The 19,864-nt window shown below is 39.2% G+C and overlaps 1 protein-coding gene across 3 annotated transcripts in view; it reads right to left on the reverse strand.

Moving 5' to 3' along the window:
- Window positions 1-19,864, reverse strand: part of dnai3 (dynein axonemal intermediate chain 3) — a 23,116-nt gene continuing 3,252 nt past the window's right edge. For all 3 annotated transcript variants that reach the window (XM_030433950.1, XM_030433948.1, XM_030433949.1), the window contains exons 3-22: window positions 18,544-18,728; window positions 17,439-17,543; window positions 16,744-16,872; window positions 16,447-16,646; window positions 16,008-16,124; window positions 15,377-15,573; window positions 13,819-13,937; window positions 13,057-13,146; window positions 12,715-12,804; window positions 9,592-9,711; window positions 8,413-8,486; window positions 8,102-8,252; window positions 7,525-7,612; window positions 4,997-5,121; window positions 4,667-4,727; window positions 3,096-3,226; window positions 2,529-2,736; window positions 2,036-2,127; window positions 1,693-1,809; window positions 1-235 (exon numbers count right to left, since the gene is read on the reverse strand). In XM_030433950.1, coding sequence (XP_030289810.1) covers window positions 92-235; window positions 1,693-1,809; window positions 2,036-2,127; window positions 2,529-2,736; window positions 3,096-3,226; window positions 4,667-4,727; window positions 4,997-5,121; window positions 7,525-7,612; window positions 8,102-8,252; window positions 8,413-8,486; window positions 9,592-9,711; window positions 12,715-12,804; window positions 13,057-13,146; window positions 13,819-13,937; window positions 15,377-15,573; window positions 16,008-16,124; window positions 16,447-16,646; window positions 16,744-16,872; window positions 17,439-17,543; window positions 18,544-18,728 — 2,543 coding nt within the window. In that variant the 3' untranslated portion in view covers window positions 1-91. The remainder of the gene's footprint in view (window positions 236-1,692; window positions 1,810-2,035; window positions 2,128-2,528; window positions 2,737-3,095; window positions 3,227-4,666; window positions 4,728-4,996; window positions 5,122-7,524; window positions 7,613-8,101; window positions 8,253-8,412; window positions 8,487-9,591; window positions 9,712-12,714; window positions 12,805-13,056; window positions 13,147-13,818; window positions 13,938-15,376; window positions 15,574-16,007; window positions 16,125-16,446; window positions 16,647-16,743; window positions 16,873-17,438; window positions 17,544-18,543; window positions 18,729-19,864) is intronic.

The raw sequence follows: 19,864 nt of genomic DNA on the forward strand, positions 1-19,864 counted from the left end.
TACTGAAAGTACCAGATTTATTTTAAAAAAAATTATAAAAACAAAACCTGTTTTATGTTTTCCATTAAATACCATTAATGTATGTGTAATATCAGGGATCTGGTGTGTCGGCGGTAGCGACCCACAGGTCGATGCTCTTGAGGCTGCTTTCATTCAGCGATGGGAAATCACCGTATTCCGTCATGTACGCCTCTTTGGTCAAATCCAGGGACTTGACTGTTGGCTTGTCAGGCTCCTGAAGAGAGAAACCAGAAAATGATTAGTCACTAACAAACTATAGCCAGTGATAGAGCACTTTAAAACTTGTTTCCACCGTAAGACTGAAATGTTCCCATTTAAAGCAGAAAGATCACATCGAGGTAACATGAAACATAAACCAATCTTTGAGCTTAATTGTTTTGCATAAGTACCTCGATTTTTCTTCACAAACACAAACACTAAACTCTAATTTCAATCAGCACTGCGTCCTCCAGCAGTCCTAAAATATTTGAGACTCCCTTATAAATCTTTCAGTTTTGTAGAATATTTTGGTGCCCTCTGGATATGCTTGGCAGAACACTTAAGCAAATGTTGTTTCTCTTTCAGAAGTTGTGAATTTGCTGAGGTATAAAATGTACAAATTATATGTGTATCATTATTACACGTTACACAATCATTATTAAGATTATTATGATTATTATTATGATTATTATGGTTATTATTATTATTATTATTATTAGTAGTAGTAGTAGTAGTAATAATATTTTTCAATATTACAAAATGTTGTTATATCATTTCATTTCACCAGAAGGGAGAGGATTTCTTAAAGGGTGGTTTGTAAAATGATGATTTTCTGTCATCACTTTTATGTCATGCGAACAGAGAGCAGATGAGACAAACACAGACGATCCCACACATGCCCAGTTACACACTCATTTACACACCCTTTCACTCTTACAGCACGGACGAACAGTAATCTAGTGTTGTTTGCATTAAATTCTTGAGATCAACTGTCCTTGTCAGGTTACGGTCGAGGCAGGAAGTAAACTTCCCAGTGCATGTGAGATATAAATTGGCTGATTGTAGGAGCGAGATAATGATAAATAAATGATAATGATAAAGAGAATATTCAAAACGTTAATAAACAAACAGCAGATTACTGCGATAAAACAAAGCTTCATCTACGTTCACATCCGCCATCCAGTCTTAGATTTAAACATTTAAAAGACACTAAAAGATTTAGCTTCTATAGCAGACAGACTGCCAGGCTTTGGTTATCAATAACACCACCGTCCCTGGTGTGGATCAAATAATGATCTGAATGAATTAAATATGAGGGGATAGAGAAGGAAAGAGAATAATAGAGACTGAAAAAGGAGAAAGAGAGATGGACTTCTGCAGCTTTTCCAGTGTCATTTGAACTGGTGCGCACACTTTTAAAACCATCTGTTGGCGTCACTGTACGTCCAGACGACTGTTCGCCAACACCGCCGAGGTCTGAGTGAAGCTGAGGACACAAAGTCTCATTCAAGGCCACTTCGACAGTGAACTGATGGTTGCGAGAGCAATCATGATTAAGGTCCTAACAAACAACCATACAAGAGTGGAGGAATGTAACTAAGTACGTCTACTGCTGTACTCGAGTACAGATTTGGGGTACATGTCTTGTTATTATATTAATGGCTCTTCCTACAGTCATTCTCGAAAGCTCACCGTCTTCTTCTTCGGTCCCTCCACTTCCTTCTTCTGTTTTTCACACAGTTCTTCGTCCTTCAGAACAACCTTCATATTGTCTTCCTCCAGCTCAAAGTATTTCTTCACACTCAAACTCTGCATGCAGGCAAAAGAGAAGGTCAGGAATTCTAACATATGTTGTGTGTTGTAAGGCAGGCAATACATAAACTCATGAATAGTGACACAAGAACTCACATTTTCAAAGCAGCAAAAAGACATTTAACAAGTGTTTACATGCTGCAGTGCCTCTATTTGTACATCATGATTTGTTTTTTGCAAATTAATAAGTAACTGTGCACTGGAGGTGTTTGGCCCGTCTTACCTCACTCTTTGAAGGAATGTAGAGTGTCTTTGGGATTTCTAATACACGGACCAGTCCTAGGTCATCACTCACAGCCAAGAAATGCTGCTTAGCTGTATGTTCAAAAGAACATCCAGTAAATGAGTTTTATAAAAAAGAGACACATCCTTTTTTTTTCTTTTAGCAAGAGATTACAGTGAAATGTTTAAAGCCATTTATTTGAACATTTATTTTATTGTAGTCATGTTTTGAACACATCATTTATCTTTTATGACATTTTTCATAATTCTTGTTTCTCATGTACTCAGTCTCAAAATGTTTTACTGTTTACATTTGTGATGTAAATTTCATTTTGTCAGTCATCTGTATAGCACTTTTAATAGCACCTACCTGTACAAAAGCTGCAGTACAAATATAGTTTGATTGACATAGCTTGTGTGTTGATGGAAGTGTACTCAAGACAGGCTTACCTGTATCTATGTCACTAAGTTACACACATTACTGTTGAACTCACAAGAGGAGCTGCAGACTTTGATGTAGGTGATCATGGAATTGGTGACGTGTTCTTGGACCTGCGTAGGTTCAGACGTCTTTTCCAGCAGGTTCCACACCTCAATGCTGCCATCTGTTTTCCCAATGAAGAAAACAGCTGGCCGGGACAGGGACCAGCATGCCGCAGTGTAATCCTGCTCAGACCTTGATGACAGGAGCATGGGGCCATCCTGGATGTCACAGTTTACAAGAAGTCAAATAAGAGTCAGTGGAAATGCAATAAATTGGGTCTCATGTTGTCTATCATGTGCCAATTTAAGGAGCCAGCATATGATTTGTGTCGCGCAGGAAAGTCCCTGGTGTCTAACATTAAATTCCTTAAGCAATTGAATTCATCTGTTTGCAGATAAGGCAGCAGCCACCCCGTTTTCCTGTGACCTCCTTTTCTTCTCAACCATACAGAGTTCTTTCCGCACTGACTTTGAGAACCCCTGGTCATTTCTGTAATTTTATACTAATTCAGCCTGGTTTGATTTTAACAGGCTGCAGTTTTTTGTGTTGCTGTAGTTGAGGTGAAGGCTGTTGTTACCATGACTCCCTCCTTCCAGATGGCGAAGTTACAGCCTCCTGTTGTCAAAATAATGTCTTTGAAGAAGGGCGACCGCTGTACTGAATTCACCAACCTTGGGTGGATACTGAAGCAGTGGAGAGGCTTGGCACCTGTGAGAGAGGAGAGACAGGAAGAGAATGAACACTGTTTATTTGACTGTAAAACAGAAACAAAAAAGCTTTAACAGGCTTGATAGTACCAGGAACAGTTAACCCTGTGGGTCTTTGTAGAAGTATCAACTAATTCATAATAGTGATTACATTCAGTGTGGCTACTGACAATGGTTGTAAAAGACATCAAATTGCTACAACAAAGAACCTGGGCCTTATATTTACACTACTCAAAATCAGTTTAGTGTTTCACTTGACTGTTTACTCTGTGACATATTCAATTTTCATTTTGTGTTTTGTGAATATTTTTGCTCCCCAAAAACAATGGGACACATTTCATTTGAATTTTACTGCATATCCAAGCACGTTTACATAATGCACCAAACCTAATATCACTTACCAATTTTGAAGAGTACTTCCCAAAAGCTCAGTCGAGCAGCAGTGGCTGCAATGTAATCCTTAGGGGGTATCTCAAACTGTCAAAGATACATCCATTAAAACCAGCTAAGGTTATTATTCTAATTCTTCATTAAGGAAACAACTCCAACACAGACACAATTTTGTTAAAACATAAGTGTAGAGGTTGAGGTTGAATTATCTTGAGATCTTGCAATGGCTTACTCGATTGTCTATTGCTAGCTAGAAGTTACGTTCCACGGGCAGTGTCCGTAGCAAGCTCAGCTATACAGTTCAACAAAAGTCCACTTCAGAAACGTTGTTGTTATAAAGAAAATTTTTAAAATAATCTAAGTTTATTGCTCAGTTTCAAAGCTATAATTCCACTGACTTACAAATGAATGTGGCTGGCTAATACACTTGTTGTAACTAATTACTAATCGCTGAAAAGAAGGTAAGAAAAACGTTTGCTTCCATAGCTCTCAAGCACTGACTCAACGTTATCAAAATCAACAGAATATAGGAACAAACAGCATTCTAGTATGCTTTTAACATTTTTAACTGTATTTGTCACTATGAACTGTTCTTTCGCCTCTACAGTAAGATCTGTTTTGTAAAAAAACACCAGTTTAGTGAAAGGAGAAGTCTTGTTCTAATATCTTGCACAATGTAAGTTGTTACAGGAATATGACAGTGGAAATATGAGTCAGAGTTTGAGAGAGGAGTTTGGAGTTTACTTAGAAGAACTGCCAGCAAGAATTTTTAACAGATTTTAACAGATCTCTATGCATTCTGGTTACAGAAGTGATCTTATTATTTAACAAAAAGGTTTATCTGTGAAGGAATTAGTTCTGTAATGTTGTAAGACACTTTGGTAATCGGAGTTGACCGAAAGGATTACATGACAGTCACTGCAAACATGTCGCTGCTGCCAGCTGAGGCTATCAACAGGACAGGTCAGGTTTAAAAATACTTAAATTCTCTTTAAAAAAGGGTTTATGTTCCTTTCAACTAGCTTTAATTAAAACCAGCCAGAATACTCACTGAGCAGCCGTCCAAAGTCATCCTTCTCCAGTTTCCAGTCAGTGTAAACTATCTCTCCGTTCTTGAAGTAAAAATATACACATTATGGATCATCATGGAATAAACCTGCTCAAGCTTTTGTTAATAAGGTCCCAATTCTGAATGATAGATAGATTGAAAACAGTTTTTTGTGGGTTCTTCCAATAGTTTAAGATCAGGCTTTGTCTTTGTTCTTTTATTAATACTGGTAAGAAGAAAACTAAATATAAGATCATCTGATAAGTCTTATTCAGCAAGTTGCACTGTAGTTAAACTCTGCTTGATGTTGATTTTACTGGTAGGAATATGTACCGCTGTTCCGATATAGAGCTTGGTATTGACATCCTCCAGAGTCCTGAGTGTTTTAGCTGAAGATATTCTTAGCTGGCTGTAGTCGGGGATGCCCTCCGAGTCACTTTCATTTTCAGCAGCTTCATCTGTCAGGGAAAAAGACCAGGGAGTAAGGAGTGGGGCAGAAGATAAAAGATGAGTTGAACTCCCGCATTTTTTTGTAACAATCATTTGCCTTTTTTAAGACAGTCAGGAGTGGTGGCAAGATCCTCAATAGGGACAAAAGGTAATGACAAAATGTCAAATGAATGCCACATCATTCACTACACGCAAGCTATTCTGGGTTTAAACCAAAGTAAAACACAACAATAAGGGAAGAACGATCACAAACATGGACTGCTGTAAGTGCGACAGAACAGCGTTGGCTCTGCCGGCTCTGTAATCTGACCATGACCAAGACAACAGAAGGACAAAAGGGAGGGACGTGGGGAGGGGTACAGCTGAGGTGAATGGGTTGTAAGAGGGGATACGAGGGGAGTGGGAAAGAGAGCAGGTGGAGGTGGGAGTGAGGACTGTGGTGGTGGGGGGGCAGTAAGCGAGAAGGGTGGGACGGCTGAGATAGGCAGGACTGGCTGTGATGGAGAAGGCCTTTTCCATCACAAAAGGCCGACTGTCTGTCAGGGACACTGCAGGACTATCCGTTCACACCCCCTTATCAGCAAGCTGCTCCCAATCAAGTCTCAGCCTCACTCTGCTAGATTAGCTCTTGAAGGTCAGATCCGATTACCCAATCACACATCGTCTAAATCCACTTTCCCCCGGTTAAGATGTGTGTTAAGATATTAGACAGACGATACAGCACAGCTACAGATGTCGACATTGTTTCACTTTTACTACACTGCTCTGCTGTTCAACTGTTGTTTAATCCCCACGAGGGGTTGCTCGAAAAAACTTGAGTTTTGTGTCCACCCAAAGTACCCAGGCACTACTTTTTCAAGGAGCTAAAAGGTTCCTTCAGCCTGTGTTGTTTATGTTTCTACCGTGGTCAAAAGACACATAAAGATTAGGTACGCAAGTCCTCTGACGTATGAAAAGAGGCCAACAGCTGCTTTCAAACGACTGTACAACAATAATGATGCAGCCCATTCATAATAATAACAATCTGCTGTATGCTCTCTTCTTTAACTCAATATTAATGTGCACAATGAACAAACAAACATACCAGTTTGCAGCAGCAGTTTTTAAGAAATGTGGCTGAAATAAAATGCTGCAAGCACACAACCAATCACAAATGTGCATCACTGCAAACCCCTGTACTTCTGGAAAGCACTACCTCTAAACAGAGACTTTTTTGGGGGAAAATATTGTCCCTGGACCTTAATTGAGACCTTGGTCCCTGTGGTGGAAAGGCACCCCAAAAATGGAAAGTTCCTGCAGTGGAAACGCAGCTTTGGTGTGGAAAACATGTCGTACTTTTTACAGTGGCTACTACTGTGAGTCCAGCATCAGAAATGGCAAAAGACACAGCACATAGTGCTGACTACAGAGCTCAGAGACAGACAGCATAGACTCAATCAATATCAGTCAAACATGTTAAGTAGCACTAAAATATTAATCACAAAAGGATTCATTAAAAGCTTAATAACAGACTGCCTGAGGGCTGCTGAAAATTGGATTTATTGCCTCAGTTAGTGAACATATTAATTCTATAACCGCCCGCCACCAAAACTGTGTTTATGGAGGCAGACCTTCAGCCAGACAAAGACAGGGTTCTTCTTGACCAGCCAGGACACACACGATCAACTTGTGGCCCTCAAGGAGCCTGAGCAGCATATTGCAAAGAGCTGACAGTCAGCAGGGCTAATGCTCTGCAACCATGAGGGCCTTGTTTTGGAAGTTTCACTTAATAAAGTGCTATGAAACCGGAGGAGAGAGGAGGGAGACAGACAGAGAATGAGAGTACCTGAGTGAACCCTGCCCCCACTGATCACTGTGCTCAGCCATCCAAAGCAGAATTAAAGAATCCAAGATCCCCACAAAAACAGACTGCACACACATCTCAGAACTATCAGAACCAAGACAGGTGCAATGTTTTACAAACAAAGATTTAGAATCCAGACACTTTATAATTGTTTACCTTCAGGCGTTCCTCTCACTTGTATTCAAGAGTAAAAAGAAAGCAATGATCATTGGTGCACAGCCAACAAAACCAGACGAAATTCTACGTTTAACGTTTTGCTTTTTTCTCGCAAACTGTATTTTTTGCTTTCTCACAGTCCTTATCCAGGCTATTGTGTGTGAAACTGACCAAACAGCCGTCCCTTTCAGACAATCTGTTGCCTTCTAATACTGATTGTGTAAGCACGACAGTGAGCTATGACCTACATTCATGAGTTACTAAAATCAGACAACAGTATTGTACAAATCATTGCAATCAAGTAATAACCATTTGTGTGACAGATTGTAGGAAAAGGGAGAGACAGCTCAACAAATAGAATGAAATAAACTGAGGCAGCCTGAAGGGTAATATCCCTCACTTGTGGTTTTACCTGTATTATTATTATTACAGATGTAGTGCTCCAGGCTGAACTTCAAAGGAATGTATTCTCCACTGGTATCGATCTTTGGCAGGGAAACCTGACACGTGGCAGAGAAGAAGAAAACTTTAGACATTTGAAGAACTGACAGACTATTATTAATATTATGTAAAACAGATTCACAGGCTGCTAAAGCAACAGCACGCTAAAAAAACAGGAAATCAGCTCCATTTAAGCATTGTGGGAAATGGGAGTTCATTTTCACCATTCAATTCAATTTCCGCATTGGTTGTATTAAACAATATTCTGATCCGAATTGTAATCGTCCAAAATTGAGTTTTTTTAATTAATGCTACTTATGACATTTTATGAAATACAGGTGCATACATATAAATCCATACATATAAATCCATTTTGTCCAGTGTTTTAACATCAAACTTAAATTTGTGACAATGGAAGGCAAACAGCTGGAGACAGCCGAAAAATATGAATATTCATTTGAATTCATTTAGAAAATATTTTTTGCCAAAAGAATGATGGTTCGACACAGATCATGAGCTTCCTATTGCACTCTTGAACCCTGCATTACCCTTAACAGAGGTTTCCATGTCCGGTCCAGGTGTTTGAAAGTGTCAGGGACACCGTTGGGTGTCGGCTGGGTTTTGGGATCCATCTTCTGCTTCCTGCCTGACAGTGAAGGGTTCGGTCTTTGCATTCGTACATCCCAGAACATAAGAGTGCTTTAGAAGGAGAGGGAGACAAATAAAAACAGGGGACTGAAAAACAAACATCAACTTCAAAGTTAACAGTAACTTTAATTGTTTGGTTCATATTCAAAACATGAATACTGGCTGATACACAGTCTGTTGGGGTAATTCAAATGTTCTCTGTGAGACCTACCAGTCAAGGGAGCATGTGACAACTTGAACAGAAATTTTATTCTTGTTCTCCACCGGTAATCCTGTCCTGGTCACCTAATCAGAGAGAGAGACAGTCACGAATGTCTGTAAGGCTTCAGCATCATAAAGAGCTGATGTTAGGGAAGAGGGCTCCTGAAGATATATGGGAGCTTAATGTACCCCCGGGGGCACTTTGATGATTGCCTTATTTCACTTATCCAGATGAGTGCCAGTGGGTGTCACGATTCATTACGGCTGGCTTTACAGACACAAGAGATTGGCACTTATGATAAACCAGAAATATAATTTATTCAATGTATTCAGACTGTAAGAATGAATTAATCTTCAGGAGAAGAAAGTTTGTTGTTGATGTATGAATATCATTATGGCTGCTAGCATTTACTTTCACAGTTATTATTGTTTGTGCTGGGTCACAGACCAGAACACTGTAGCGTCACTGCAGCAAATTTCACTTCAGGTCATTACATTTTTATGTGTACTGCACAGAAGACTTTCTTTAATGCTGGGCTACGATTACCAGACAAAAGCTGGACAACAGCAAACAGCATAAATTCTGAAAGTACAAAAAACATCTCGAGGCGGTGATAAGTATGCAGCCTTTTATGGCCGTGGTGCTGTGGAGTTGTTCTGCAGTTAGGTGCAACAGTGTCATCCTCCTGTAACTTCTTTTTGAATCTTTTAATACCTTTCATTAAATCCTCAGTGTTACATTCTGACCCTCGTGGTGTTTTCTCTGCTCTGACTGCTCTGTGCCCATTACGGCCTTTATCTCCTGTTGGTCTTGTTTACATTCAAGCAGCTTTTAACCTCGGTCAGATAAAAACTCTGTCAATATTCCAAAACTGGATATAGAAATCATTAGAGAACTGACCCCATTGTGTTTAACGTTGTATAATCATTTTTTTGGAAACCGTGTGTTTACATTAGATAGGCTAAAAGAAAATCGAGATCAGGAAAGCACTGCTGTGTGGTCACACAATACACCTTTTCATAATCACGATAGGCCAAATGAAACAGCGGTTAGCCATGTGAAATGTTGCAGCACCTATCAAATGCACCCCTGAGGAAAAATGTCAAGGAGTATCTGTCCACAGTGTTCAGTGTTCTGCATATTTCATGTCAGATTTGCAGTTGTGGCCCCTTCCCATTCCCTGTTTACCTCAAATGTTGGGGGCAGCCACTGGACATCAGTAATTGGTCCTTTGTGGCAGCCCTCTGAGGAAGACATCGCACAGTGTTGCACGACAGGAGTCTTCGTCTCTTTGTGGTCAACGATGCCCTGGTGGGACGTCAGACACAGAAAGTACAGTGAGGTCTGACAATTCACTCTAAACACAAAGACTTCACACAGTGGTGAACATCTGTCCTAAAATGGCCCAGCTGGATATTCAGTTCCTTCATATGAGGACATATATCCATATGCTGGATAAGGGGGTCATATTGTGGTTAGGCTTGACCTGATTTTTGTTGTTGAGTTTGATGCTGAACCTCAGGTTTTGCTTCTCGGTTTGCCCAGTCCTTACATGAAATGATCTCATCAAAGAAGACTGTTTTATGTTCTCACTATTGCTGCCTCGATAAATAAATTGCTCAATACACCAAAGGGCTGGCCAATATATTGATAGGATATCGTTATCGTATTATAAGTCTATATAAAGTACTGTTTTAGATTTGGGATATTGCTATATCGTACACAGCATAAGTGTTGTTGTATCCTGGTTCAAAGAGCAAAAGTTTGTCACATATGCAGACACAGAGAGAGCCCTCCCTCTGTATGCTACATTCACTTTGTCCATATTTATGCATGTTTTTTTTGGAAAGCTTTCAGATACAATGGAAATGGAGCAGTATCAGTGGAAATCATAGTGGGGGCTGTAGCCAACAGTTCAAATACAAGATCACGTCACATGACAAAGAACTTTGAACTATGGCAGACATCTGAAAGTACTTGAAATGAGGTTTGTTATTATTTTCTCTCATTGGCAAAGTAAAAGCATTCTACGTGTACAGGTTAAGAAGTATCCGTTGGCCTCACAGACCACCACTGTCGACAACGCTGCCTCTGCGTTCTCTCTTTCTTAACAGGTACATTATCACAGCCTCCTCCACCACTGCCATGTTCAGTATGTTGTTGTCAGTAACTCTTTACTCTGAGCTGCCTTCTGGTGGATATCTTGCTTCTAGCAACAAGTATTACATTACACTCTGCTCCTCAAAAGCATACTGTATAAATGCTAGGACTGAGCAGCAAAATATTAAGATATACATCATGTATTGCAATATAGTCTAAAAATATCAGTATTATTTTAAGGCCATATCGCTAAGCCATAATACATCACCTAGAGTTGAGGGTATGCACAAACTGATATTTGAGATCACTATCTAACATACAAATTTAAATGTAAAATGGATTAGTTTTTTTTTTTTTAAATACTTGGACATCCTCCTTTATATATGCCTGTTTTAAAAGACTTCTAAATATTGTATTAAAGGGAATGATAGATGACAATAGGGTAACTGATCATTGGTTGAGATCGGTGAAGTGAGAATAAACCAAAGACAACACCCAGCCCAGTCTGTTTACCCTGCTGCTGTCTTGCAACAAATACAGAAGTATCTGTTGCTGTACCACCAGACTACAGATTCTTTCCTCAGGCCACGACTCCTCAATTCATTCTTCGCACTGCACTTTACACTTTACAACATAGGTTTTTTTTTTCTCATATGTAGCTTTAAGGGACTTCATTCTACAACCCCAGTGTTGTAAAATGACTAATAAGTGAACCTTTAATCCTTTGATATTTTGGGGGAGTAAAGTGGGACTATAACTTATTTTATCACGACATTATTATTCATTTAGCATTCTTTCTTTGCTTCTCTCTGTGTGTACATGTGTGTGTATATAAAGATCACACACACACACACATGGATGCTATGATGATGTGGCTGATGTTGTGTGTTGTTGGAGTTTTTGGTACTTATGTTGAAAAGCATAATTAAAATGTTTCAGAAAAAAGGGCTATGCATTTAAATCCAGAAATAGTATGTACTATTGTATACTACAATGGATTTAGTTTTTTTTAATATCACCATATCCACTTATATGAAAATTTGAATGAACGCTGATGTAATGAGCTGAGCAATTTGGATAATGGCACACCTATTGCAACAAGGTATAATAACAATAGCTCTTCATCTTCCAAACTTAAAACTTTATTTGCAGATCAAATACATTTTATCTCCACTTTTATCTGCACCCTGGGAGTCTGATTGTGCACCCGCAGATGGATTTAAGCGGTGTGAACCAAACATAAATCTATACAGGAGGGTGTTAATTCTTCCTTTATCGGATAAGCTAGCAACAGGTGCTGGTGTAGAGCAGCTTTCACAGCCCTCACCGTGGAAATAGAGACTTTTAGCAGATACAAATTCCAATGTTTACACTGCAAACACAAGGGAGGGCAGTGATCTGATTTGCTCGTGTGTTATCTTCGATGGCGACAAACTATGGAGGAGGATGGATGGAAGGTTTGGGTGTAACAGCTGTGAGAGTGTGTGAGCTTATGCTGTTGACTCTGGAGAATGAAAAGCAAACATGGCCAGAGAGAATAGAGGGATGTATGGGGGGTAGGAGAGGGGAAAGCAAAAAAAAAGAAAAGGAAGTAGTGAGGACAGGGATGGAGACAGCTGTCCTGTAGCGGTAATAAAAACACACAAAGCAAATGAGGGCTGGATGATGGGGCATATGTGTCTATTTGAATACAGCAGCCAAGTGGAAGATGTCAGCAGAGGTCAGGCTTTAAGGGACAGAACAGGTTTAATATTTGGAGTCTGGATGTCTCAACAGGTTACGGTGGACTTAATGTACTTGCAATGTTGTGGGATGAAACCTGAGTCCTGTTTTTGGTCACGCAGCATCACCAGGTCTACTCCTGGCTTAAGTACGTTTGTGGAACTAGTTTTGACAGCTGTGGCTCGCTTGAAAAGGACCATTAGCCCACAGCATTCCCATCTAATGAAAGGGTGAGGATGAGGAGAGAACTTGGGAGTCAACATATCATCATCTCACTCTGTCATACAGCACCACTGGAGTCAACAGACTGTCTTTTACAGCAAACACGCTGCATGCTTTTGATAAACTAAATAAACCAAGCTGACATCATCAAGATGTCAAAAGAGTTACGGTAACTGGCACCACGTGTAGCACACCAACACGGATACAGAACACCATGTATTATTGTATCAACATTGTGCACATTAGACACAGGATATGGGTACTTACGAATGTGTCAGTGTTGACAGGAACCTTTGTAGCACTAGGCTGTGCTCCCTGTAAGTGTGTGACGTGAGCAGAAATGTCCCACAACACAACCTGAGACAACAGGAACACACACAAAAGCTGTTACTGGAGATCAAATATGAATACATATGATCTTTTAAAAACAGAATGGGAACAGAAACAATACACAGGAACCTAAGAGGATATGACCGAAGGTCTATTTGAGAATCGTATTTATCTCTAGCAGCTTTTTCTTGTGGTGAAAGTGCCAAGTTACAAAATCTGCTATGATGCAGAAAAGGCCAGAGATATAACAAAGCAGAGAGTCAGAGTCAGAGTCAGCACCTGGCCTTTCACGCAGCCGCCAACGATAATATTTGGATCAGAGGGGCAGAACTCAAAGGCAGAAATGTCAACCGGGCACTCCAGCAGCAACTGCAAACAACACAGAAAACCCACATACAGAGGGCAGAAATATTACATTTCAAAGCAAACATTTCCATGTATTGGGCAGTTGCCATCATGAGTATTTATTTATTCTGGGCTCTCCATAAAAAGTTCAGCTTTCAGTCCAACTCCATTTCATCAGGCATAAGGGGAAAAAAGACCCAGGAGGGGTAGGATGGGTTTACAGTACAGAGAAGTCAATCTTCAGGACCATGTTAAAATCTGCTTGAGTTTAAAATTAGCAGCGAGGCCCGACTATAACACTTCACTCCCCACACTAAATCCTTTATATAGTGTTTCTGAGTGCCTCTTTGCTCCTGCAGACATTGAAACCAAAGCATGACACATGCACCAGTGAAGGCGTACGTCATCCAGAACTCATATTACTATGTGAGTGATTTAGTAGCTCAGTTTTATTGATTCAGTGTCTGGGTCAAATCAATAGAGCCTCTCAAATTTTGCCAAAGCAAATAATGGTGTTGAATGACAGCACAAAGCCGCTTATCAAAGTGTGTCTCAAACAGATAGGAGGTGATATAGAAATGAATTTGCTTGTAAGATCTCAATAAGAGAGAGACATAGATTCTTACCAATCGCATTCAAACAACTTGTACACTTTGCACATTTACACAGAGGTTCCTTCTGATATACCTTTCATACCTGAGGATTAGAGGGGTCAGAGAAGCTATAGAAGAGAATGAGAGAAGGTCTGGTGACAGCTGTTGTGGAATCGATGAATTGCGCCTCCTTTTTTCCTGTCAAAGCCACAGCTATCACACCTAACACATCAAAAAACACATCATACAATGTGTCAGCTACACAGCAGCAGGAAAACAAATGTCAATTACATGTTAATTAGAGGTGTTTTAACTTTCCTGATTGAGAAATGGCCGACTCAGCTCTGATCCCTTCTTTAACAAAAATACAGTGTATTTGCACTAATCACGTTTCTATGAATGATCAATTCTGGTAAATATTACGAAGCAGTAGTAAAGAACTACAGTGCTTTTATGTTAGATACAGATTTGAAAATCTGATACTTGTCAGTGCTTTGCTCAGTGATTGTTATATTTACTGATCTTTACAGAAGCCCTGAGCAGCAACTGAAGACATTTCTATTTCAGGTAAAACCGTCTTCCAAGTCTGATCCAAGTTGTTTTCTCTTCTGTGTTTATTACTTAAGAACTGGTTGGAAAAAAGGTTTTGCCGGAATAAACTTAATAATAATAATAATAATAATAATAATAATAATAATAACAACAATAACAACAACAACAACAACAACAATAATAATAATAATAATAATGATAATAATAATGATAATAATGATAATAAAAAAAGCATTATAATTTTTTTCACCTGGTTTTACACATAGAAAAATTGTCCTGGAGAAAATATCACTCTGTTTCCATCTTCTCTCTGAAAACGAGAATTAACGAATTTAAGAAAATTATCTTGGTGAAACTTTTTTCCCAACCAAGTCATGAAGTCAAAAGAAAAAAACAATTTAGATCAGACTTAGAAAATGGATCACCAGAAAAAAAAATTCTTCATTTGCCCCTTAGGGCTTCCGTAGTCTCCCAGGGCATATAATACTGACTCCTTAGGTTGGTTGCCTGGTCTGGGCCAGTGGTGTAATTTGTAATATACATAGCCTAACCATGAAAAACATGGATACTTAATACCATTTTCAATACCATGGAGAAAAGTTTTACATATTATTGAGGGCATAACATTAATAATTTTCATTAAAAGTTAAATATAACAGGCTTGTGTACTGTGTGTTAAGAACAGCATCACGTACTGTAGGAGTCAGGCAAATATGGGCACTATAGCATTGCATGTGTGTAAAAAAACACAGCTAGTACCTGTGTATACATATTGTGAAAAATTTGCATTGCAACAGTTTCAAATATTCAGTATCGATCTGTAACAACCTTTTTTTGACGACACCGGGCCGGCAGCACTATCTATTTAATTACACTCAACTGTCTTTGTCCCAATTTGCTGAATTGACATACAAAACACCCAAACAAAACAAGAAAAACTAAACAAAACATACACTTTACGCTTACTAAAACAATCTTATCCAAATAATGCATTATTATCATTTATCATTATTAAAACTGACAGAATAATATGGATATGGATGACAACTTTAAAGTCTTCTGGATTCTGTTGGACAATTCTCTTCCCTGAGGGTGATTTTGAACTTTACCGTGGATGGTAGGATGCCAGTGAATGCTGCTGATTTTCCTGTCCTTAGTGTACTTGTGGTCCGTGAAGGCCTGAAAGAGCATCAAATCTTGGGAAACCTTCCCAGGCCAGTCACCGCCTTCAGCACCTGTCCCCAGAGCTTCCCAGTCATCAGAGAACACATTCATGATCTCTTCCTGCTGAAGGGCGTGCAAAACCCTGTAGAAAATAACACTTTTCTGGTAAAACTTCTAGTAGCAGAACTTTTCTCATAGTGTGCATAATTTAAAATTTCCCTTCATCGTCATTTTTCCATAGCTACAATACAAAGTCTTCTAATATTCCAGATGTTGTCTTCTCTCTTACCTGGCACAAAATGAGGTTACAGGTTTGGAAAAGTGTATTATTACAAAGCACAATTGAAAAACTTTGTTTAAAACCCAAAATCTGGGCTGTGAAAGCAACTATAAAAACACAAAATATAGTGTAAGTTGAAGGTGGCTTAAACAGTGGTAATAATGCATGGGTTTGGGTACCCTGAGGCTGAAACAATAATGTATGAGCTTGGGTTGACTATCAGTCTTCCAATACAATATATACTCCCTTAGGAAGCAGACAGGAGGCACTATGAATTACTGGCATATATCATTTACCTGGGGGTCACTGAGTTGCAAAAACTCTTCAGACTCTCACTCTGGAGGATGTTCTCTTTTTCTTCGTCGCTTAACTCCCTTGGCACGTACTGGGTAAAGACATTCCTCTGAAACTTCCTGAACAGTGGGCAGAAAATAACTATACAGCACACCATGGGGGTGATTTTACTATTAAAACAAACAAAGAGAGAAAATGAATGTGTCGATAATATAGAGCTATATAATCTGCACTGGTCACACCGCCACTATAAAGCATAAAGGCAAGAATTAATGATTCTCTCACAAATAGATTTCATTTGAATGCAGTGTTTAAATGTTCTTTTCTTTATACATTAACAGGTCAAAGTATTTCCCCAGACTGGCAAGCGTTGACAAAACCTGAAAGTGCTTTCCCCCCGCAGAACAAATTCATTTTATGTGTTCTGATTTGCTAGCATACCATTGTGTCTGAGCACTGCTGCTCTGCAGTCTGGGAACAGCCTGCACCCCGCAGTCCCTCTGCATCTGCTTGATGCTGAATCTGCTGTCTTGATAGGAAACACACTCTAGGAAGCCATCCTTAGCATCTGCAACGTTGCGGTCAGAAAAACAGACTGGTGCCCCAAACTTCCTTCGCACTCTGGAGAACTTGTAACACAGCTGATGACAAAAAGGAGACAGAACAGAGAATTCAAATGATAAGATTTAATATACATGTCATGTGTATTTAAGGTGTTATTTTCATTTACTGCAGTACCTTTTTTGTCGTCTCTTTGACAGATTCTTCTTCTATTTCCTGCTCGCTGCCAAGAGATATCCAATGCTTTGGTCTTGGGGTTTTACTGACTTCCTTCTCAACGACCTCTGGTGTCTCAGGCTTCGGGGGCTGCAGAACACAGAGAGAGAGAATATATAAAGATCAGAGAACACACTAAAGTGAAATATCATTTAGTACATTTTTGTTGACAGTCAAAGCTGAAATCTTCCCACACAGTCACAGGCATGAAATGTTTCATCTAGAGCAAGATAGTGAAATATTTTTAAAATGTATCATATTTTATTAGGACACTGACAATAGGCCAGCTGGCAGAGCAATGAGCCTTGTAAATATTCAGTATGACCGCTGAAACCAGTCATTACTGTAAGTGATTAGTGTTACTGTAAATAAAGTGCATACCTTCCTAATAAAAAGGACATAAATTATAGAAAACATTTCTGCGCCACAGAACTGAAGTAAAATATTGTCCCTACACTGTTGCTAAAAGGTTTAGGCTAAATGACAAAAGCATTTATCCACATTAATTCAGGACATTTTATATCAACACATTTAGACCAATCAATGCAAAAGCCTACTGCAACATTCTATCAAACCACTCGGTGGACAAGGCTATTGGTAACAACAAAAGCAATTTCAAAGAAAGTAAACCATGTTACGGTCAAGTGTCTGCTTACATTGAGGATTCTGTCCTTGGCTTCTGGTGTCAGAACCAGGTAGAAAGCACAATTGTAGGTGAAGTCCCTGTCATAAACCAGCAGGATCTCATCCTCTGGGTAGCCCTGTCAGACAAAGGAATTTGGAATTCATCACATTCAGACGGAACTTCTTTGGAAATAATGAATGTGGTTTAATTGAATTGATTCTGGCAACCACAAGGAAACTCTGTGCAGTTGTAAATTGGACGAGACAGTGGACACCAGAGTGAAGCAGGGATTTCAGACGTAAAGACTGAAGTTGTTGAATTTAGAAACAAAGAGGAAGATCAACCACAGTCACACACCCAGGCCTTGGCTGTTTCCCAAATGAGAAAGCTGACATTACTTAGGACGTAAAACAGCTTAGTGGGTATAGGCCTCTGAGGGGGCTCTCTGGTCTCATTAGACTAATGTGCTGTGGTAGAGGGGGCATGAATGCATAAAGTAAGAGTGGTGAATGTGTGATGTATGTATGTTTCTTTATTGTATGTGTGGATAAATCTATCATTGTATGCATGTCTATATGTTAGCTCTGCACGATTCTGACATTGCAATATTTTTTTCTGCAATATATATTGCGATATGACAAAATATAAACATTTCGAGCAGATGACTTGAATTGCTATATTTTGCCTTTGAGTGGGTATTCATAAAATCAGCAGCTCCTCATGTTGGTGTTTGTTGAAATGTAAAAGGTTATGTACTTATTTCTTAAGGTAATGTAAACATTGAAGGTTTACTGACCCACCAAAACCTTTGTGTCTTACTTGAATGTCAAAGACAAAAATGAAAGGACTAAATTCATCTAGGCTTGAATCGTGATAGCGCCCAAAATATGGCCTAGAACATATCTGCGCGTGTGCGTGTGTATGTACCACCTTTATCTTTTGTAATAGGAATAAACAATTAAATTAATTAATAAATAAAAGAGCCACGGTAACCATATAGACCACAGACAAAGGGGGAATTGAGGTTAAATTGGTTACTAGTCTGTTCCCACAGCCTTAAACTTGGGGTCTGTCTATCATCTCAGTGTCTTGGGGGTATTGTCTCAGTGATCTCTACAACAATGGATCAGCCTCACCAGCAGAATTTTCTTCATGGGGCAGAAATCTGACACTGTGGCTCTTCTCTTAATGTCCTGCATTATGTCATCTTTTTGCAGCAGCTTGTAAGGGCTCTCCTTTGTGACGTCCTCATCGGCAGTACAGCCGAAGAGCTCCTGGGTGGTTGATGTCAGGACCAGAGGGAAGATATCTTCAGGGTGATCTTGGTGAGAGAGTTCACAATCAACATAGATGAGAAAGATGATAGACAGAGAAGATTATAGACTCAAATTAGCTGGAGCACACAATAAGAATAATGGGTATTTGGGATTTTATTAGTGTTTGGGCTAAACATTTTTTTTTGACAAATGGGTGACTTTTCAAGCTAAAATACCATTTGTTATCATTGGTGCTAGAGATGTTTTGGTCTTACAAAATCAGCACAGGGGAAGTCTTCCACATTTATATAATAATTACACTTGTTATCAGATACACATCAGATAATCTGCAGGTATAGGGCCCCATAAAATTTCAATCTTTAAGGGTACACATTAAAGTGTGTTAACAAGTCTTGGGGAATACTAAAGCAGATGTGAAAAAAAAGGACTGCAAAGTCTTTTGTGGCTCAAGAGAAGCTGCGTGCAGTGAAGTCACTTGAAAAAAGAAAATTATTCAGCTTTCCCTGGAGCTACAAGTCCTGTATACACAATTTAATGTGTGAAATTGGTGAGGTTACCCTTTAAGAATAAATCAAAAGTCATAAGTCAAGGTGTTTTTGGGAGACATCAGTAGATCTGCTTCTGTAAGGTGCTGACAATGAACTAATGAGCTATGTGTTCCGTCTCTCCTGCAGACTGTACAAAACAAATTGCTGTCATCATCGGTGCATCTAAAAAACAGCTTCCTGAAATGAAATATGCAAATATCATATGTGTCATTCACGTAAATAACTTTTCACAGCTGGTGGTGGCAAAATGGAGCTGTGAAAACAAAAATATAGATTGTTTATTCATGATTAAATCAAATCTATATAATCTGTGTTTTTCGTATCTGACAGTTGATGATGAATGGAGAAAAACCAAGAGATTTAAAAACAAAAAACACCAGACAGTGCTAATAATTGGTTTGCAGATACTGAACACTGTAAAGAACAAAAGGAATTACACTGTCTGTACTACAGGGATCAAAGAGTGGGACATGACAGACAGGACTGCACTGCAGGAAGCAGAAATTGTTGTAGAAATAGATGAGACAGTGTTGAAAAGAGCACGGTGGGCAGGAATGCAGATGTAGATGCAATAGCTACGTGCCTAAACCTCTCTTGTCAAGTGATATTCACACAATAGAGAGGCTTAAAAG

The sequence above is a fragment of the Sparus aurata genome, chromosome 11, assembly GCF_900880675.1.
Source record: "Sparus aurata chromosome 11, fSpaAur1.1, whole genome shotgun sequence".
NCBI classification, from domain to species: Eukaryota; Metazoa; Chordata; class Actinopteri; order Spariformes; family Sparidae; genus Sparus; species Sparus aurata.